The sequence below is a fragment of the Streptopelia decaocto genome (assembly GCF_964273445.1).
Source record: "Streptopelia decaocto genome assembly, chromosome: 13".
NCBI lineage: Eukaryota > Metazoa > Chordata > Aves > Columbiformes > Columbidae > Streptopelia > Streptopelia decaocto.
Window position 1 is genome coordinate 9,969,691 of NC_138668.1, and position 15,148 is coordinate 9,984,838.

The following is a 15,148-nucleotide window of genomic DNA, read 5'->3' on the forward strand; positions in this document are numbered from 1 at the left end:
AACAAATAACACGTCTTCTGAGAGCGATGTTTTTCCCTTGTAACCAGAATGTACTTTTTGTGGCTGGACTGCTTTAAATTAAACTAATTTAGTTGACTGAAACCCACCTTTATGAAATTGAAATGTTGAAATGTAAGGCAGGCGGAGTTTAAAATCCCAATATATCCCCTCTCAGGTATTCAACCAGCATTCTCTGTGCAACAGAGTAAATCACAGCAGTGGGGAAATGGGCCAGACACAGATTATAGAGTTGTTTTGTTGATGACCTTTTAGTAGTAAAAATACAGGATCTTGTTAAAATACCAGTCTTAACCTGCAGTAAGCTACCAGCGTTGGCCTAAATTTGGGCACATGGATTGCTGAATAGTACTTTGTTGTGAAAAGTCAAATAATCTTCATGTAAACCCATGCAAATCTCCTAAGCCAGCTCCGTTAGAATGTGTTCTGTACTCCATGTACTCGTACGTGGGAATTTGTAGTAGTATGCTGTATCTTTGTTGCTTTATGCTGATACTAAGAAAAATCTGTTTTCTCCATAAAGAATGCTCCTTGTCTCGCCGGAACTGGTGCGTTGTGATTTCTGCTATGCGGTATTACACAGATGTGGTCATGACTTCTCCTGTGGCAACAAGTAGATTCTTTCTGTATGTCATTAAAAGAAACTTTCCGAATTGTCACCTTTTTATGAATACCAAGAATATTTTGTTAAAAACTAGGGATGTAGGATGGTGGAACGCTGTAGTGCTCTGGCTAGGACAGGTCACACACAGCATTGGACTATTCTGCTGTTCCACTCTGCTAAGAAGCCTGTACTCAGCTTGTCTTTATCTCCTGTATTTAAATACATTCTCAGCAATATGCTCTGCTTCTGTGTCCTTGAGACTTTGGCTCAGCACTGTTCTGCTCAGCTGATAACTCACATTGTACAGTGGACAGAGCCGGGCTTGGTGATAACAGCTATTGAGCTGGGCTAGAGCAATACAGTTATTTTTTTGTAAGTGAAAAATGTGCTCAATGTCTTTCCAAGTGGCGGGCTGGAGGCTTGGAGGCAAAAATTTTACTGTTGCTCAGTTTGCATTTGCAGGTGCCACTTGTCTGATCTTCTGGCATGCATTCACCATAGTGATGTTTCGTGTTGGGGTATGTGCATCAGAATTCCAGCTAGATTATTCAAATAAAATCCAAACTCTTGCCATAGATCCATAACAAGATTTCTTTCAAAGTCACAGCTCCATAGGAAAAGTGTTGCACTGTGCTTGTGTGCTGATAATTCTGATAATTCACCTGATGAATCTTATCTTCATTTATATTGAAAGATAATCCAGGATTTTGAAAGGCATAGATAAAAAATAGGCCTACAGTTGCTACTGGCTTGGCTTGTCGAGCAGACTTTGAAAGACAAGAGGCGGATCTGGAGCACAAGGCACACTTTTCTGGGGCTTGCTGGGGTGTTCTGTGGCATCCACGTGTGGGCCAAACAGCAGAAAACTGTGACTTCTCCACTGACAGGCGAGAGTTACAACAGCTGAGTGTGCGGGGTAGAAGGATGAAAGAAATAGCGTGAGAAAGAGGGGATTGAGAATAGCAGAGAACCTGAGGGAAAGAAGAAAAAGGCTGGGTGAAGGAGGAAAAATGCTATGTTTAAACCAGTCCCTTTCATAAAGCAGCAGCTTGGGCCCTCCAGCCACTGATTCTCTCTCCTCAGTAAGAATCAGTTTTATTACAAAGCACTTATTAACTATGGGGTCTTTGTGCAAGTCCCGCTTTCCACCGGAGAGATACTGCAGGGAATTATATGATGAAAAGAACCTCCTTTTTACATGCTGAAATGGGTCAGGAATGGCTGGAGTGTCCTACAGGGAGCTGGAGGGGTTCAGGTGGGTCGGGAGGGCATTGAGCCGTCAGCATGGGTACACAGGGAAGGGCACCTCTGTGTACAGCAGAGGGCGGATGGCAGACTTGTTCTTGATTATTCTTGTCTACTTACTGCTGCTTTGTCCCAAGGGGAAGGTATTTTATGTGTTATTTCTGAAGAGTTGGTGTCACGAATGGTTTGAACAAATAGGTTTCCAGAACAGTGAAATGTAGAACTGAAGCCCCATGTTGTTACAGCCGTGCCCCCAGCCGGAGCAGAATCGCGTCGCTGTGCCTCTTCGCTGCGGGTCCTTGCTCTCGCAGTGGTGTCAGCTGGGTTGGCCACTTTGGGTTGTCAGCAGAGAGCACCGGCTCCATTAGTCCCCATCTCAGCCGGCAAATCCTGCTCAGGAGATCCCAGCCAGAAGCAGAAAGTGTTAATGGGCATGAAATAGAAGTGGTTTGACAAAGTAATCATAAGGGCTCTCTGCAGCATCCTCAGCTCTGGCCAGCAGTGCTGCACAACAGGAGGAGCACACGTGACAAAATCTGAAAGGGAGGAATTGCTGCTCCAAAATAAAAAAAAAATAAGGAAAGGGCGGAAGGGAAAAAAAATAATAATGAGCAGTAAGAGCCGTTGCAGATGAAGTAGTCTTGTTCTTTAACATACACAACACAAACCTGAATCCTTTATGTAGGCTCCACATGGCTCTTCCCAAGGAGTTTGCCTGGGCAAGGGCTGAACAAAACCTTGTTTTTCTGAATACCAGGTAAACAGAAACGGTATTCGAGTCACACAGCAGTGAGTGGTTCCTGCACTTGCCAGAGAAGAAAGTGCAACACAAAGAGGAATTGTAACTAACGTTGCTGGCGCCTCATAATCTTCCCAGGGTATCAAATATATCCCTTGCTGTTATATGTTGGCATTAACATTGCAATGAAAAATATTATGGAAAAATGTCTACTATTTGTATATTGTCCACTAATTAAATATTGCAAAGATGTGTCAGCTCATTACTATTCATAATTAAAGCAGTTGTTTCCATTTTCAGCTCAGGCATGTGTGTAATTAAATGTACCTGGGAAAAAATTGCCTGTTTTCTCTAAATAATGAACAGCTATTGTTGCTGTGCTGGGTGCTGACCTCGCGCGGAGCCCATTGGGTTTGTCAGCGGGGCTGATGCCATGAGCCCGAACTGTGGGAGCAGCTGGTGAGAGGGGCTCATCTCTGCATGGGTGAGAAGAGTTCCAAAGGTGACAGGAGCTGAGGGTCTGGTTCACTGAGTGAATGTTTGAGGAGTGTAGTAAATAATGACAAGTGGGCAGCAGCTGGAAAATGGAGCTTGGTTTAAGTGAGCTCACACAAGCAGGCTGGCCCAAGAGGGCGCAAAAGCTCGTGGGATAGAAGGAGACTGAAATGGAGCAGAGCCTGCTCCAAACTTCCCATGCACTTCTGCACCAACTTTCCACCCTCTGTTCTACTTCAGAATAGGCTCAGAGGACAACCATTTTGGTTGACCATACATGTGAACATCAATGTAGGACTTGTACAGCTGACATGGAGAACAGTCTTCCCTTTTCTTTGCCGGCACTTTTAAGTACCTAAAGACTTTTGTCATGCTTTCAGACATCTGAAGGTCAATTTACTCCAAGTTCTTTAGGTTTGTTCCAATTTGGTGATGGGGAACTGGGAGTAAGAGACCAAGTAGGCTTTAGTTTGGATAGGAAGAAGAAAATAAGAAAGGCAGATTATTAAAATGTTTTAAGAAGTTTCTGCATCTTGGGAAGCTTTCCTGTCTCTCCAGGCATCTTGCATTTGGCTCTAACTGCTTTCCTTTATCTGGGGATGTCTCATTTGTGCTTTTCTAGCCTATGATTAAATGACAGGCAAAGAGTCTAAGGGGACAGGTTTTTTGATATTGCTTATGTCAGGATAAAGGACTAGGAGATGCATTAATAAGCTCACACTTTCCAAATGTTTTTGAAAGACTTTTATTTTTAAAGCAGTTGCTGAAATAGCACCTTGTGACTGTATGTATGCTTCATACCCAGGGAGTGTATTCAGAGCACGGCCTTTATGGCACAGCCTGAGGATTGTCCCAAGACAGTTGTTTATATTGTATGCTTCTTTGGCACTATGTGTAGAAGGATGCCTTTCTTAGGATGTGGATGTTGGCTGTTTCCCTGTGCTCATCAGTAGAGCCAATGTTCTGTCTATGACTCTATTTTTGATTAATCTTGGACTTGAACAAAGGCAGAAACTCCTAGCATCTCTTGCATCCAACTGCTGCTCTGAGTTGTGGGTTGGCTTGAGGGATATTTATGAACTGCTTTTGTTTTAACCAGATAATGATGACTCCGACGTAGACATTCACGAGGATGAAGGATCCGATAGTGAAGTGGAAGACAGGCAGATCATGAAGCAGCATGCTGCCATGGGAACACTACTGCCAGGTATCTTAATCTTTCCTTAGTTGCTTTTATTCAGAAGGAAATGCTGGAATTATCTGAGTAACCTTAAATGTAAGAAGACTCTGTTGTTGTTCAAGGGCATTGGCATTGCTCAGCTCTTGTGAGGTGTAAGGGGTTGTGTCTTGTGGGAAAGACACAATGCTTTCAGGGGAGCAAATTAAGGATTATTTACTGAAAAAAGTACCATGTGAGGAAAATTCTTCCTTAGTGTTGCCTTGCAGATACACAAAGCCTTAGAAAAGTAATACCATTCCTGATGGCAAAGTCTTTGTTTCACTTTAGCTGTTGACACTCATTCTGGTAGGGTCTTCTTCAAAAGGAGACCTATGGTGAGTCCATAAATCCACCTGCACTGACACAGTCACAGGTGCAACACACCGGAGTTATTGCCTTCAGGGAAGGATGTCTGGCTTCTGCCGCTCTTTATGCGGAGTGGAACCACAGCCTCTGGCAGCTGATTCCCCCAGGGCCTGGGTCAGAAGTGACTCAGAGAAATTACTGTCTGAGGGTCTGTGTTTCACTGGGTAGAAAAAGAATCTCTCTGCTTAGCCTATAGTCAAGCAAAATAAAACCAGAAAATCAGGTTAGTTCTCCATGGCGTTCTTGTTAGCGGTGAGTGACTCTGACCATCATGTGACAAGCACTTCCAGCCCTGGCAGGCTCAGATCTGCACCTCTCCATCTGTGTACTCAGGTCCCTCATCGACAGTGAGGTTATGTGTTTGACTGCAAGACCCTCACCAACTGAAGTGCTGGAGACATGTCAAGACATGAGATTAGTGTCAGGTGCATCAGCTTCTTTAGAAAATCCGGCCTGAACATTCACTGGCTATTTGTTGTCAAACACACCAAGAATCTGTACATGTTCTTTGGCACAGGTAGTTTGCATTTAAAATATACTTAAGGTAGCATAACAAGAACGTTATTTGTATTAATTACTGCTTTTTTCCTTGACTCAATTAACGATATTTCAATCACTTTCTTTTGAAGTTTTGTGTCTTCTTACATGGTGGTGCTTCTGAGCCATGTTTGCTCTTAAACCAAGGAGAAATGGTCCGCTGTGGTCAGTTCCTGTACTTGCTGTGATTCAGTTTTACATCTCTAATTTCTAGGTTATTAGTATTGTAAGAGAAGACTCCCTCCCTCTGCCTGTAATAGGTGGGCAGGTATTCCAGTGTGTTTTGCCATTACAGAGGCAAGATTCTCAGGGAGAGATAATCTCTCTCATTAGGCCACTTGGTATAATTGAGAAAAATGAACACACTTTCACCCTGAAGAGTCCTTTCATCAGATTTGTCTAGATGCAGCAAAATTCAAACTGAATGCAGCTTTGACAATATTGCCCCTGGTGTTATTCTTTTAGCCAATTAAAAGACTTGGAGTTATAGGATTTAGTCTCCCATGGAGCAGAAAAGAGTGTTAGCTGGGGGAGACATGGCAGGCTGTGAGCTCCTGTGGAACAGAGAGAAAATCGAACCCTTATTCCCCATGTAAAAAGAGAAATAGGCAGTAGCAGGTGAAGAAGGAAGCTGTAATGCACTAGGGAGCTTCTGTCTCCATTGAGTTTGGTGCTTTTGGTTTAACAATACAGCAAACCCAGCAAACCCAGGAAGGCAGGAAGGTTTTGGTACAAGGAGGGAGCAGCATGGGGTGAGAATACTTGGCTGGGAGGACAGTTATCAGACTGACAGATGCTGGCTTATTGGGTTTGTGAAACTACAATCTGTTTTGTTATCACAATATCTCAATTACAGGCAAGTCTCCTCCTTGATGGGGCTTGTTATAATAAATCCGTGTGCCACTAATCATTTGTTTAACTAAGAGAACACATTGATTTATTGTCTATAATTTTTAATTTTAACATTGTCAATGTGAATAAAAAATCACATTCACTTTTATTCTGTCTGGCAATAGAAAAGTGAAGCTGTTACACGAATAAATGTCTGGCCTTCCCTGAGGTCAAACTGTGAGTTAGTGATGGTGTTTGGAGTAAGACACTTGTTTTGTCAGAGAGCCAAAGAAAAAGAATTCTTTCAATGTTGAAAGCCTTAGTCATTTGCAGTGTAGTGAAACCTCTTGCCTGAAACAGGCCATAAACCAGTAGTTTGCAGCAGGACAGTTGTTCACGTACAGATGAGGTGAAGATCAGGGTGAAGAATCCAAAGCCCAGTCCTAGGAATGTAGAAGCTGCCATGCCAGGTCAGATGGAAGGTCCATCTAAGCCTGGTCTTTGTCTCCAGCACTGGCTGAAAGACAATGCCCGAGGAAGAGTGTAGGAACTTCCCTGAGGTTCCCTCCCGCTCTCAAACAGTTTCAACCCCCACCAGGATTTCCTGAGCTGGACGTGGTTTCCATGAATTTAGTCTAACCCTCAGTAAATGTTTCTTTTTTTCCTAAGAACCTGTCCAATCTCCCCGTGAACTAAAGTGGATATTTTTTCATCTGCGCTATCAAAAGTGGCAGATTTTGAAGTGATGTCGTGATTACATGTGGAGATCCATCTTTCCAGTGTCATTTGGATGGGAGTTCTGAAATGCGTTTTGGCACCATGAGCAAATTCAGGCTCTCTCCCGTTCCCAGCAGGATCACTGGCTGACTGGGGAGGCCATGGCAGACTGGCACACGCTGTGCTTGCAACAGGGCAGGCACTGGAAATGCTACTGAATGAGGCAGAAATGATCCATGCTTGCAAAACTGTGGATCTGTGCCTGTCTGTAGTAAATCACCCTCTATTCCATCCTGCCAGGATCTTTCAGCTCCCGCAAACCAATTATCCAAATGCTTTAGCTCTTATGTTTCCTTTTATAATGTTGGTGTTAAAGGGGTGTTTTTGTCCTGTTTGGACCACAGAGACTATTCCACTATTGAGACAGTAACAACTTCAACCCCATTTGGTCTTCATTGTAAGAAGACAGCTTTATGAAACTCTGGATGTTTTTCAGCAAAGAATCAGTCCAAAATCAAACAGTGAGAGAGGAGCTCTCATGGAGCCTCTTACCTTTGCAGAACGGACCCAGAGGATCAATGTGGGAATGATGTGCCAGCAACCAGGTTAGCGAGTGTACTTGCTACCAAAGGGATAAGATCTTTGCCTGTGAAAACCTGCACTGTTTAACATGGCAAGAATAAGTAAGTCTCTGGATGCAGCAGATGAGAATAAAGGGGTTTTATTAAGAAAGCAAAGTGTACTTCATTGGAAGAAGTGGAACCAAATATGCAACAATCAAAGCGGAGGTGAGTTCAGGGGCAGACAGAGAGTGCAGTCCTGTGGCTCTGTGGACATGGGCTGGTTGCCAGCGCTCGCTGGAGCCAGGCCTGTGGGGATCCCCCGTCCTGTACAGGTGCATCTTAGTGCACACAGCGCAGCACATATCCAAACCATGCTGATGAAGTTTTTGTGGCAGATACTTGTTTTGAGATGATGGTGATGTTTAGCCTCCCTCTCTCTATTTTCTTTTTACACTTCAGCTTGTGATTATTAAGTAGGAACTGGCCAGCAGACATGGGGAAAGGGCCAAAGGTACCCTGTGCTCTGAGGGGAAGGTTGCAGAGGCTGAATTAGCCCTCACTTTTTCAGTCCTGTAGAGAGTTGGGGCTTTGACATAGTAGCAAGGAATCTTCCCAGGATACCCTTCATAGTTGTGTTTCCAAATCCCTCCATACGGCATGCAAACTGAAAAGCAGGAAAGTCCTGATCTCGGTGGAAATGGTCAGACTCTACCTGTGGAAATTCTCTCTCCAGCTCATGATCATGTTCAGACTTCTGCTACTGAATTTCTAGAATGTTTTCCTTCCCCCAATCTCCCCAGGTGTGTAGAAGCCACAGATGTGTCATCAATATGCAGGGGAGTGGAGGGATTCAATTAGGAATGTGCAACAACTGCCTGTTCCTTCTTGATTGTCTTATTCACATTGAGTTCCTGTGGCTGCCACCTGCCTAAATTTTTGAAAAAGCATGTTAAATAACTACACTATTTCTTCCCTTCTCTCTGGTTCCTAAAGGAAATTACTTCTCTGAGTCCAAGACCAAGGAAAATATACAAGTGCATTTATCTGTAAAAATACAATGTGATAACAAATATGCAGCTTTTGTGAAAATGCTGCATGTTTCTCTGTCATGGTAATGAGTCTTGATAAGAAAAACATGCTGAAGCCCACTGCAGTTGTCCAGGCATCATTCAAGTGCTGTATGATCCCATCCCTCATCTCTCAGCTTCATCTGCAGGGACAGCTGCATCTCACTGGCATGCAGCTTGGTGCAGGATGCTTTCCCTATTTACTGTTCCCAAGGCATTTCCCCCAGTCAGGCTGTTCAGAAACCCTTAAAAAACTGTGATCAAGGTTTTCCCATTGCTGCAGTCAGAGTATGTGGAGCTTGTGACATAGAAAAACAGAAGAAAATCTCTTGTTCCGAGTCAGGGCACACTGGATAACTACAGTGCCCCTAGGGGGGATTTGCCAAGGGCCTGTTGCACATGTGAACTTCAGCCAGACTCGAGAAACTGTCAGTGTCCTCCTGATGTCCCAGCAGGTCTGGCACGGCAAGGCCTGAGTCTCAAAAATACCAGGAATCTGCAGTTCACGTGCTCGCTGTGGCTTGCAGGTGCCCTGCATCGCATGCATTCCAGGGCCAAAACGGATTCTGTGTCTGCACAGAAGGGAGAGCGACAGACCCGATGTGGAGTCAGATATGAGCAGCAGACATGAGACAGGCTCTGCTGGGCACTCAGCTCTCCTTACCTTTCCGTTCCATGTGGGATTTGTAATTATTTTTGTAACCCCAGAGCTCCTTTGAAAAATCCCTGCCTGATTTCTTGGCAGTTAACAAGAAGTACGGAGCTACAGAAACAAAAACCTCTTCGAAGCTGGCCAGGCCGCACTCTTCCTGATGGTTCTTCATGAACCGTGGTGTTTGCAGGTACCTCATTGCATGTGTTTGCCTTGGTCCGGTCTGTGCAAGTGAGGAGGTGAGTGGGTATGGATTGCGCACGTACCATGGTGGTGGCAGAGAGAGAGGGCTGAGGCATGAAGAGCGGGCCTGGCGGGAAGGGATTTGGCTGTGCATTAGCAGGATTCAAGTTCTCCAGCTGTTTGATAACGTATGAAGTCAAGGGGAAAAATTTTGCTTATGCACCTGCTCTCAGAGAACTCTACCAAATTGGTATTGCCCTCTGTGAACTTTTAAAAACAAATTCATTCCTTGTGACCTTCACAAAGTTCAATTTTATCCTGGCTGGGGCTTTGTAGGCATGGCATAGTGTGGGTCCTTCTGTGCTCCTGCAGTGGATATACTTTTCTAGTAAAGCAAATCAAGTTCTAATTGTAAACATTATAAAAGAATTTTGGAGAGTGAGACTAGTCTCTTCCTTCCCTCTTCAGGTCAAGCAGGAGGGAAGAAACAGTCAATACTAAGTGTCTGAGCTGCTGGGTCTCACTGCCAGTGCTGAGAGAAAACTCAGCTGGGGAGGGAGAAAGCTGATATAACCACTCCTCTCATTTTCACAGATTTCTGTGTGTATTCCTGCCCCCCAGTTAAAAGTCCACAAAATCTTCATTTTCCTGATAGAGCAGCTGCTGGACAGTATTACCAGGACATGGTGGGCAACCAAGTGTCTTTGGGAACACCAAAAAAGGGGCTGCTTTTTTGAATTCACAGAAATTAATTTGTTTTAGCTTGAAACAGAGCTTCTCCCCACCATTGTGGCATCTGCTCCCAACAGAGCTGCCTTTGTGTGCTTTGTGTCAGCGAAGATATGTGCTCCCGGGCAGGGAGGGGGAGGTTCTGTATGCGGTCAGCCTGTGTTATGGCCATTGTGACACTGGCCTTCGTGGAGAAGGAGGGCAGGATGTAGGTCTGAGATAGTGGGAGACAGGTCACTCGCTTCTTTCCTTTAATGGCGGTGTAAGAAATAAGAAGTCTGCTCACCCTGGGCAGCAGCTATAGTGTGCTTAATTAATCATTGTACTTTGGCAATGACTAGAAAATGCTGCTGAGATCAGGGCCTTGTGCTAAGGGCTACACTCACACTTAAGAGCACAGTGCCCAAGGGGCATGCAGATCAGAAAGTTAAGGATCAGGCAAGATATTTATCCCAATTTTCTGTGTGCAGAGGTAATGCAGAGGGAAGGGAGGTGTCCTACCTGAGCTCACACTGTGAATTTGCATTAAGAGCTGGAGCCCAAATGCAGATCTCCAAACTGGGAGCAAAATGCTTCAGCTGCAAATCCACCTTTCCCTCATGGTTGGTTGTCCTAACCTCTCAGGTTAAGTGTCGCTTCTTGCTGTCAGGCACAGGGTTAACACATGCCCACTGCTGGGTTAGAAGATGTAAATCACGCCAGTCCTGTGGATCCATTGTGGGCAGCTGCACGGTTAGTACAATGGCAGCGTCACATGCAGAGGAAAAATGGCAAATGCTCGCAAGCTTAAAATTGTGGATGCACATTCACTTCTGATCTTTGGTAGCTCGGTGGCTATAAACTGCGGCAATGCACAGAGATTAGATTTGAATCCAGAGGTGCAGTGAATTACAGTCTGTTCATTACTAACATTTTAGCTAATTATTGCTTTGTACAGCCTGTCCCAGCTGAATTCACATTCTCGATAAGTAACCGTAACAGGCTCTCACCCACTTGGAAGCTGCGTGAGGCTCTGTGGCCAGAGTGGTGCAGCACTAATGCGGCTGCAAGCTGAGCCCAGCTAAATTGAACCCAGGAAATTTCAAGTGATGAACACCCCCGTACCTGCCAGCCCTCCCTGTCCTGGGCAGGTGACTCCTGTGTCCTGCCTTCCCCCAGTACACTCGGACATGCACCACAGCCCTCTGTCCCTCCTCGTGCTCCCACACGTGGAAACTTGGGGATTTACCGTCTGAAAGTTAAAATAACACTCCTGTTTTTGTCATGGAAGTTCTTCTACCAATGTGGAATATTTGCTTTCTCCCCTGTTCAGTGTACAGCGCAGTGCACAAGCTGGAGCTCCAGGCCCACTGCGCCCTGGGCTGTCTCCTCTGAGCGTCCCAGGGCTGTGCTACGGGACCCGATCCTGCTGAGCCCGCAGTCGCTAGTTCAGAGAGGTGCTTCTGGCTTAAACGATGTAGGGATCAAAGTCTGGGCAGTACCTGATTGTTGTCTTCCTCCAAATGTGAGCAGATGAATGCCCATGAGATGTCCTTACTGTTTGCAATGATGGAAGAGCAGCATCTAGCAGTCTGCAGACCTTCTGTTAGCATTCACTAAGCTCTTCCCTCGGCATTTTTGAGCTGTCCAATTTCATCAGCTCTCCTTATGTGATATCTTGATTCTCTTTTATATTCAGGATCTCTCTCAGTTTTGTCTTACTAGAAAATTTTAGGAGCTCCCTGCTGCTTTCTTCTTTGAGGTGATAATTCCCTATCTAATACTTTATGCTGAGCCTTCTACATAGCAAAATTGCCGTTAAACTCTTGGAGCAATCTGTACGCTGGGCAAAAATGTGGGTTTGTGGTTGTTTAATGATGTCATTTGTAACAATCTCTTCATTTACATGGTTTAGTCTAGCATATATTAGAGAAAATGTCTCTAAAGGTTGAAGAGAGATCAGCTGTCCAGAAATCTTCTTATAATTCCATCCCAGCTGCCTGTGTTATCCGCAACCAGATGGATAGAGGACACCGCTTTTTGTTTAAAGACGTAAGATCCTTTAAATGACCTGCCTTGACACAACAAGGGTTTTTTCATGACTTCTGGGTGAGTTAGTCAGCTTTTTGCTACAACTAACCCAGATCAGTCTGCAAAGGGGATGAAATTGACCCATTTTCTTTTGTGCTTTGGGAGGTACATAAGAGATTCAGCAGGATATATTTTAAAGTAACTTTGTTTTCATACTTTAAAAAAAATAAAATAGATTTTGTCTAGATTGGAAAAATCCATATTTGGCATAGAGAAAACCAGCGATGACAGGAGATGAACAGATGGTGAAATGCAGTGGTCACAGTGGGACTGTTCACTAGGCGTCCGGTTGGTGCCGGTGACTCCAGGTGGCTGCAGGAAGCCGGGCTGAGTCACCTGTCAGCCCACACACGGAACTTCCCCTGTCACAGCTCTGCTGTACCCATCCCAACACCTGACAGACACTCTTCCTAGCAAAGGAGACCATGCTGGCATCTTCTCCATTCCTTATGGCCTCTACATAACCAAAAGTAACAAAGGCAGGTGTGAGCATGTTCTCACTTTTCAGTGAACTCCCCACAACCCTGAGATCGCCACCTCCCTCCTCACTTACTCATCCAGCTCTCAACAAGGAATTTGTAAGGTTTGCCTTGGCGTTGCATAGGATTCCTGTGAGACATCAGTCCCTGCTGGAATATCAGAAAGGATCTGAGCATAGTGAGCTCTCTGAAGGACAGAAGCCTTGTCCCACAGAAAGGATGGGCTTTTGTTCTCTGTGTACCAAAACAGAGGAAGGAATATGCCAATGCACAGAAGGGACCTCTTGAGATCATCAGGCGGTTTGAGCAGGTTGTCAAGGGCCACATCCAGTTGGGTTTTGAATATCTCCATGGCTGGAGGCTCCACAGCTTCTCTTGGCAGCCTTGTTCCCGTGTTTGACCACCCTCACAGTAAAAAAAAAAAAAAAGTGGTTTCTTGTGTTCAGATGGAATGTCCTGTTTCTTAATGTGTCTGTTGCCTCTTGTCCTGTCAGAGCTGTCATACTGGCATGAGATAGCTCTGGAAATACCATCCTTACTGGAATTACTGTCTGCCTAACCCTCTTCTACCTTCTGCTGAGCTCTGAGGCTTAAGGAGGGTAACCCAGTATGTGTTGGGATCTTATCTTCTCACTGCCATTTGACTAGTCCTCTAAAACGTAAACTCTGAACTTCATCTTTCATTCTCCCTCAGTGTTAATCATGAGCCAGGCTGTATGGTGATTCTCTTTGCTCTTGCAGGAGGAGCCGGCACACGGGTCGTGGGAACAATGCAAGGTGGAGACACAGAGGAAGAGGTAAGTAACCATCCCTTGTGCCTGCAGAAGTTGCCTGATAGTGCTTTAGAATGACAGCCCTCTCCTCAGATAGAGAAGCACCTTTTTACCTGCTGAGCCTTCATGTCCCAGACCTGCTTTTCCCCTCCTTTCCTCCAGCTGACTGATCTCTCATCTGCATAGACACGCATTTTCCTTTTCTTTTGCTCTTGAAGTCTCTGTGCACTGCCCTGTGTCTTAGCCTCAGCCTGCAGAGCATAACCAGTGGCACATGGGCTGCACGAAAGCTGTTTTGTTCAGCTGTTGGGCAGATTGCTGGGAAGAGGGGATCAGTGCAGTGTAGCAGGAGCTAGATGTGTGGATGTAAATCCCCTTCATTGCCCTAGAGATACACGCCTTGGAGCCCTCTCCATAGCCTGTACTAGCAGCATCCATCCTTCTGTCCTCCAGATGACAGGACAGGGATGAGAGCAGAACTGCGAGCTGTGCCCCTTGGGATCCGTGCCTTGCAGATAAAGCTGCCCCATGGCTGCGGGCTTCGCACCAGGTTATGGTTGACCTGGTGAGTGGATAGTGGCTAAACAGGTGCACACTGACTGTGGTGCTCAGCCTTGGGCATATGCGGGCAATCTTTCTGTGCCTGTGGGTACTCCTAAGTGGTTACATGTGTACGAGGAAGCTGAAGCCAGCTGCTGTGATGGTGTGTGTGCATCCATACAGTAAGCTTCCCTCCCCATCCCACAAAGGTGCTGGCATCCAAGCTGCCACCCAGGAGCAGTGGGGCTGGCCTGTTCCCCGGTGGTGTTAGAATATTGTTTTGGAGAGTGCTAGTTGGCACAGGCCCAAACTGTGCTAGAAAATTACAACTGTGAATTTGTGTTTGACCTTGTGCTGTCTATTAATTTCCTAGTGTAGATGTGGCCTTTCTGTCCCTCTGTCCAGCAGCCACCCCACCCAGCGCTGCCTGTCTAGATGAGGAGGCCACACTAGAGTTCAGACATCTTCTCTGTGCCCAGACAGAAGCCCCGTGCTGCCAGGGGATTATCCATCTCTCAGTACTGCCCTGCCTTTTGCTGCCTTCATAGGATAGAAATTTAAGCCTCTCTGAAACAAAGAATTTGCTTTTCAGAAATCCCTTCACAAAAGCCCATTACAGACACCAGACCCTGGGGGAGCAGCAAAGCGCTGGCTTGGATCAGCAGCAGAGGTTAATGGAGGAAGCGTGACTACAGGAGGTTTAAAAAGGGAGGGGAGCAGATAGGGGAATCCACTTCTACGGGACACAGGGATAGTAGGAAACTCCTGATGTTTGCCACCACATACAAAAGCCATTTGCCATGGCTCTGACACTGCTTGGTGAGCCATGAGACTCTGGGCAGACTATTTCTCCTGCAGGCAGTGCCAGAAGAGAGAATAACCCACTGCTGTTAGTGTTCATTGCAGAGACCTGGAGGCATGACAGTGATAAGGGAGTTAAGTCTCTTGCTGGAGAGGGATGAGCTGCCCTTCTTTTTGCCCATCCTCACCTTTTCTCTGGAAAGGAACTTGCAGGCCATTGTCTGCTTTTTTGCTTCAGCCCAACTGGATGTGGTTAAGGCTGTTTGTTACTTTCTGGGGAATGATTCATGCCATTGGCATTCAGGAACATTTCTGGGTAGGGTCAGGAGTGCCAGTGCTGTAGGTGAAGATGCTGTGACCTTAGTCATGGTGCTGCCTGATCATCCTTGACCATGTTCTTGCCAGCTTTAGTCATTCTCTGCAATTTCTCCTTCCTTTGGACTTTCCTGTTCACAGCTTTCTCCCATGTCTCCTGTTGGCACAGCCCCAGCACATCCAGGTGTGGAAAGCCAGGGCCTTC

At 45.7% G+C, this 15,148-nt stretch overlaps 1 protein-coding gene across 2 annotated transcripts in view; it reads left to right on the forward strand.

Moving 5' to 3' along the window:
- CLUAP1 (clusterin associated protein 1) overlaps positions 1 to 15,148 on the forward strand; it is a 53,929-nt gene that overhangs the window by 37,270 nt on the left and 1,511 nt on the right. For both annotated transcript variants that reach the window (XM_082064583.1, XM_082064584.1), the window contains 2 exons: positions 4,201 to 4,308; positions 13,256 to 13,311. In XM_082064583.1, coding sequence (XP_081920709.1) covers positions 4,201 to 4,308; positions 13,256 to 13,311 — 164 coding nt within the window. The remainder of the gene's footprint in view (positions 1 to 4,200; positions 4,309 to 13,255; positions 13,312 to 15,148) is intronic.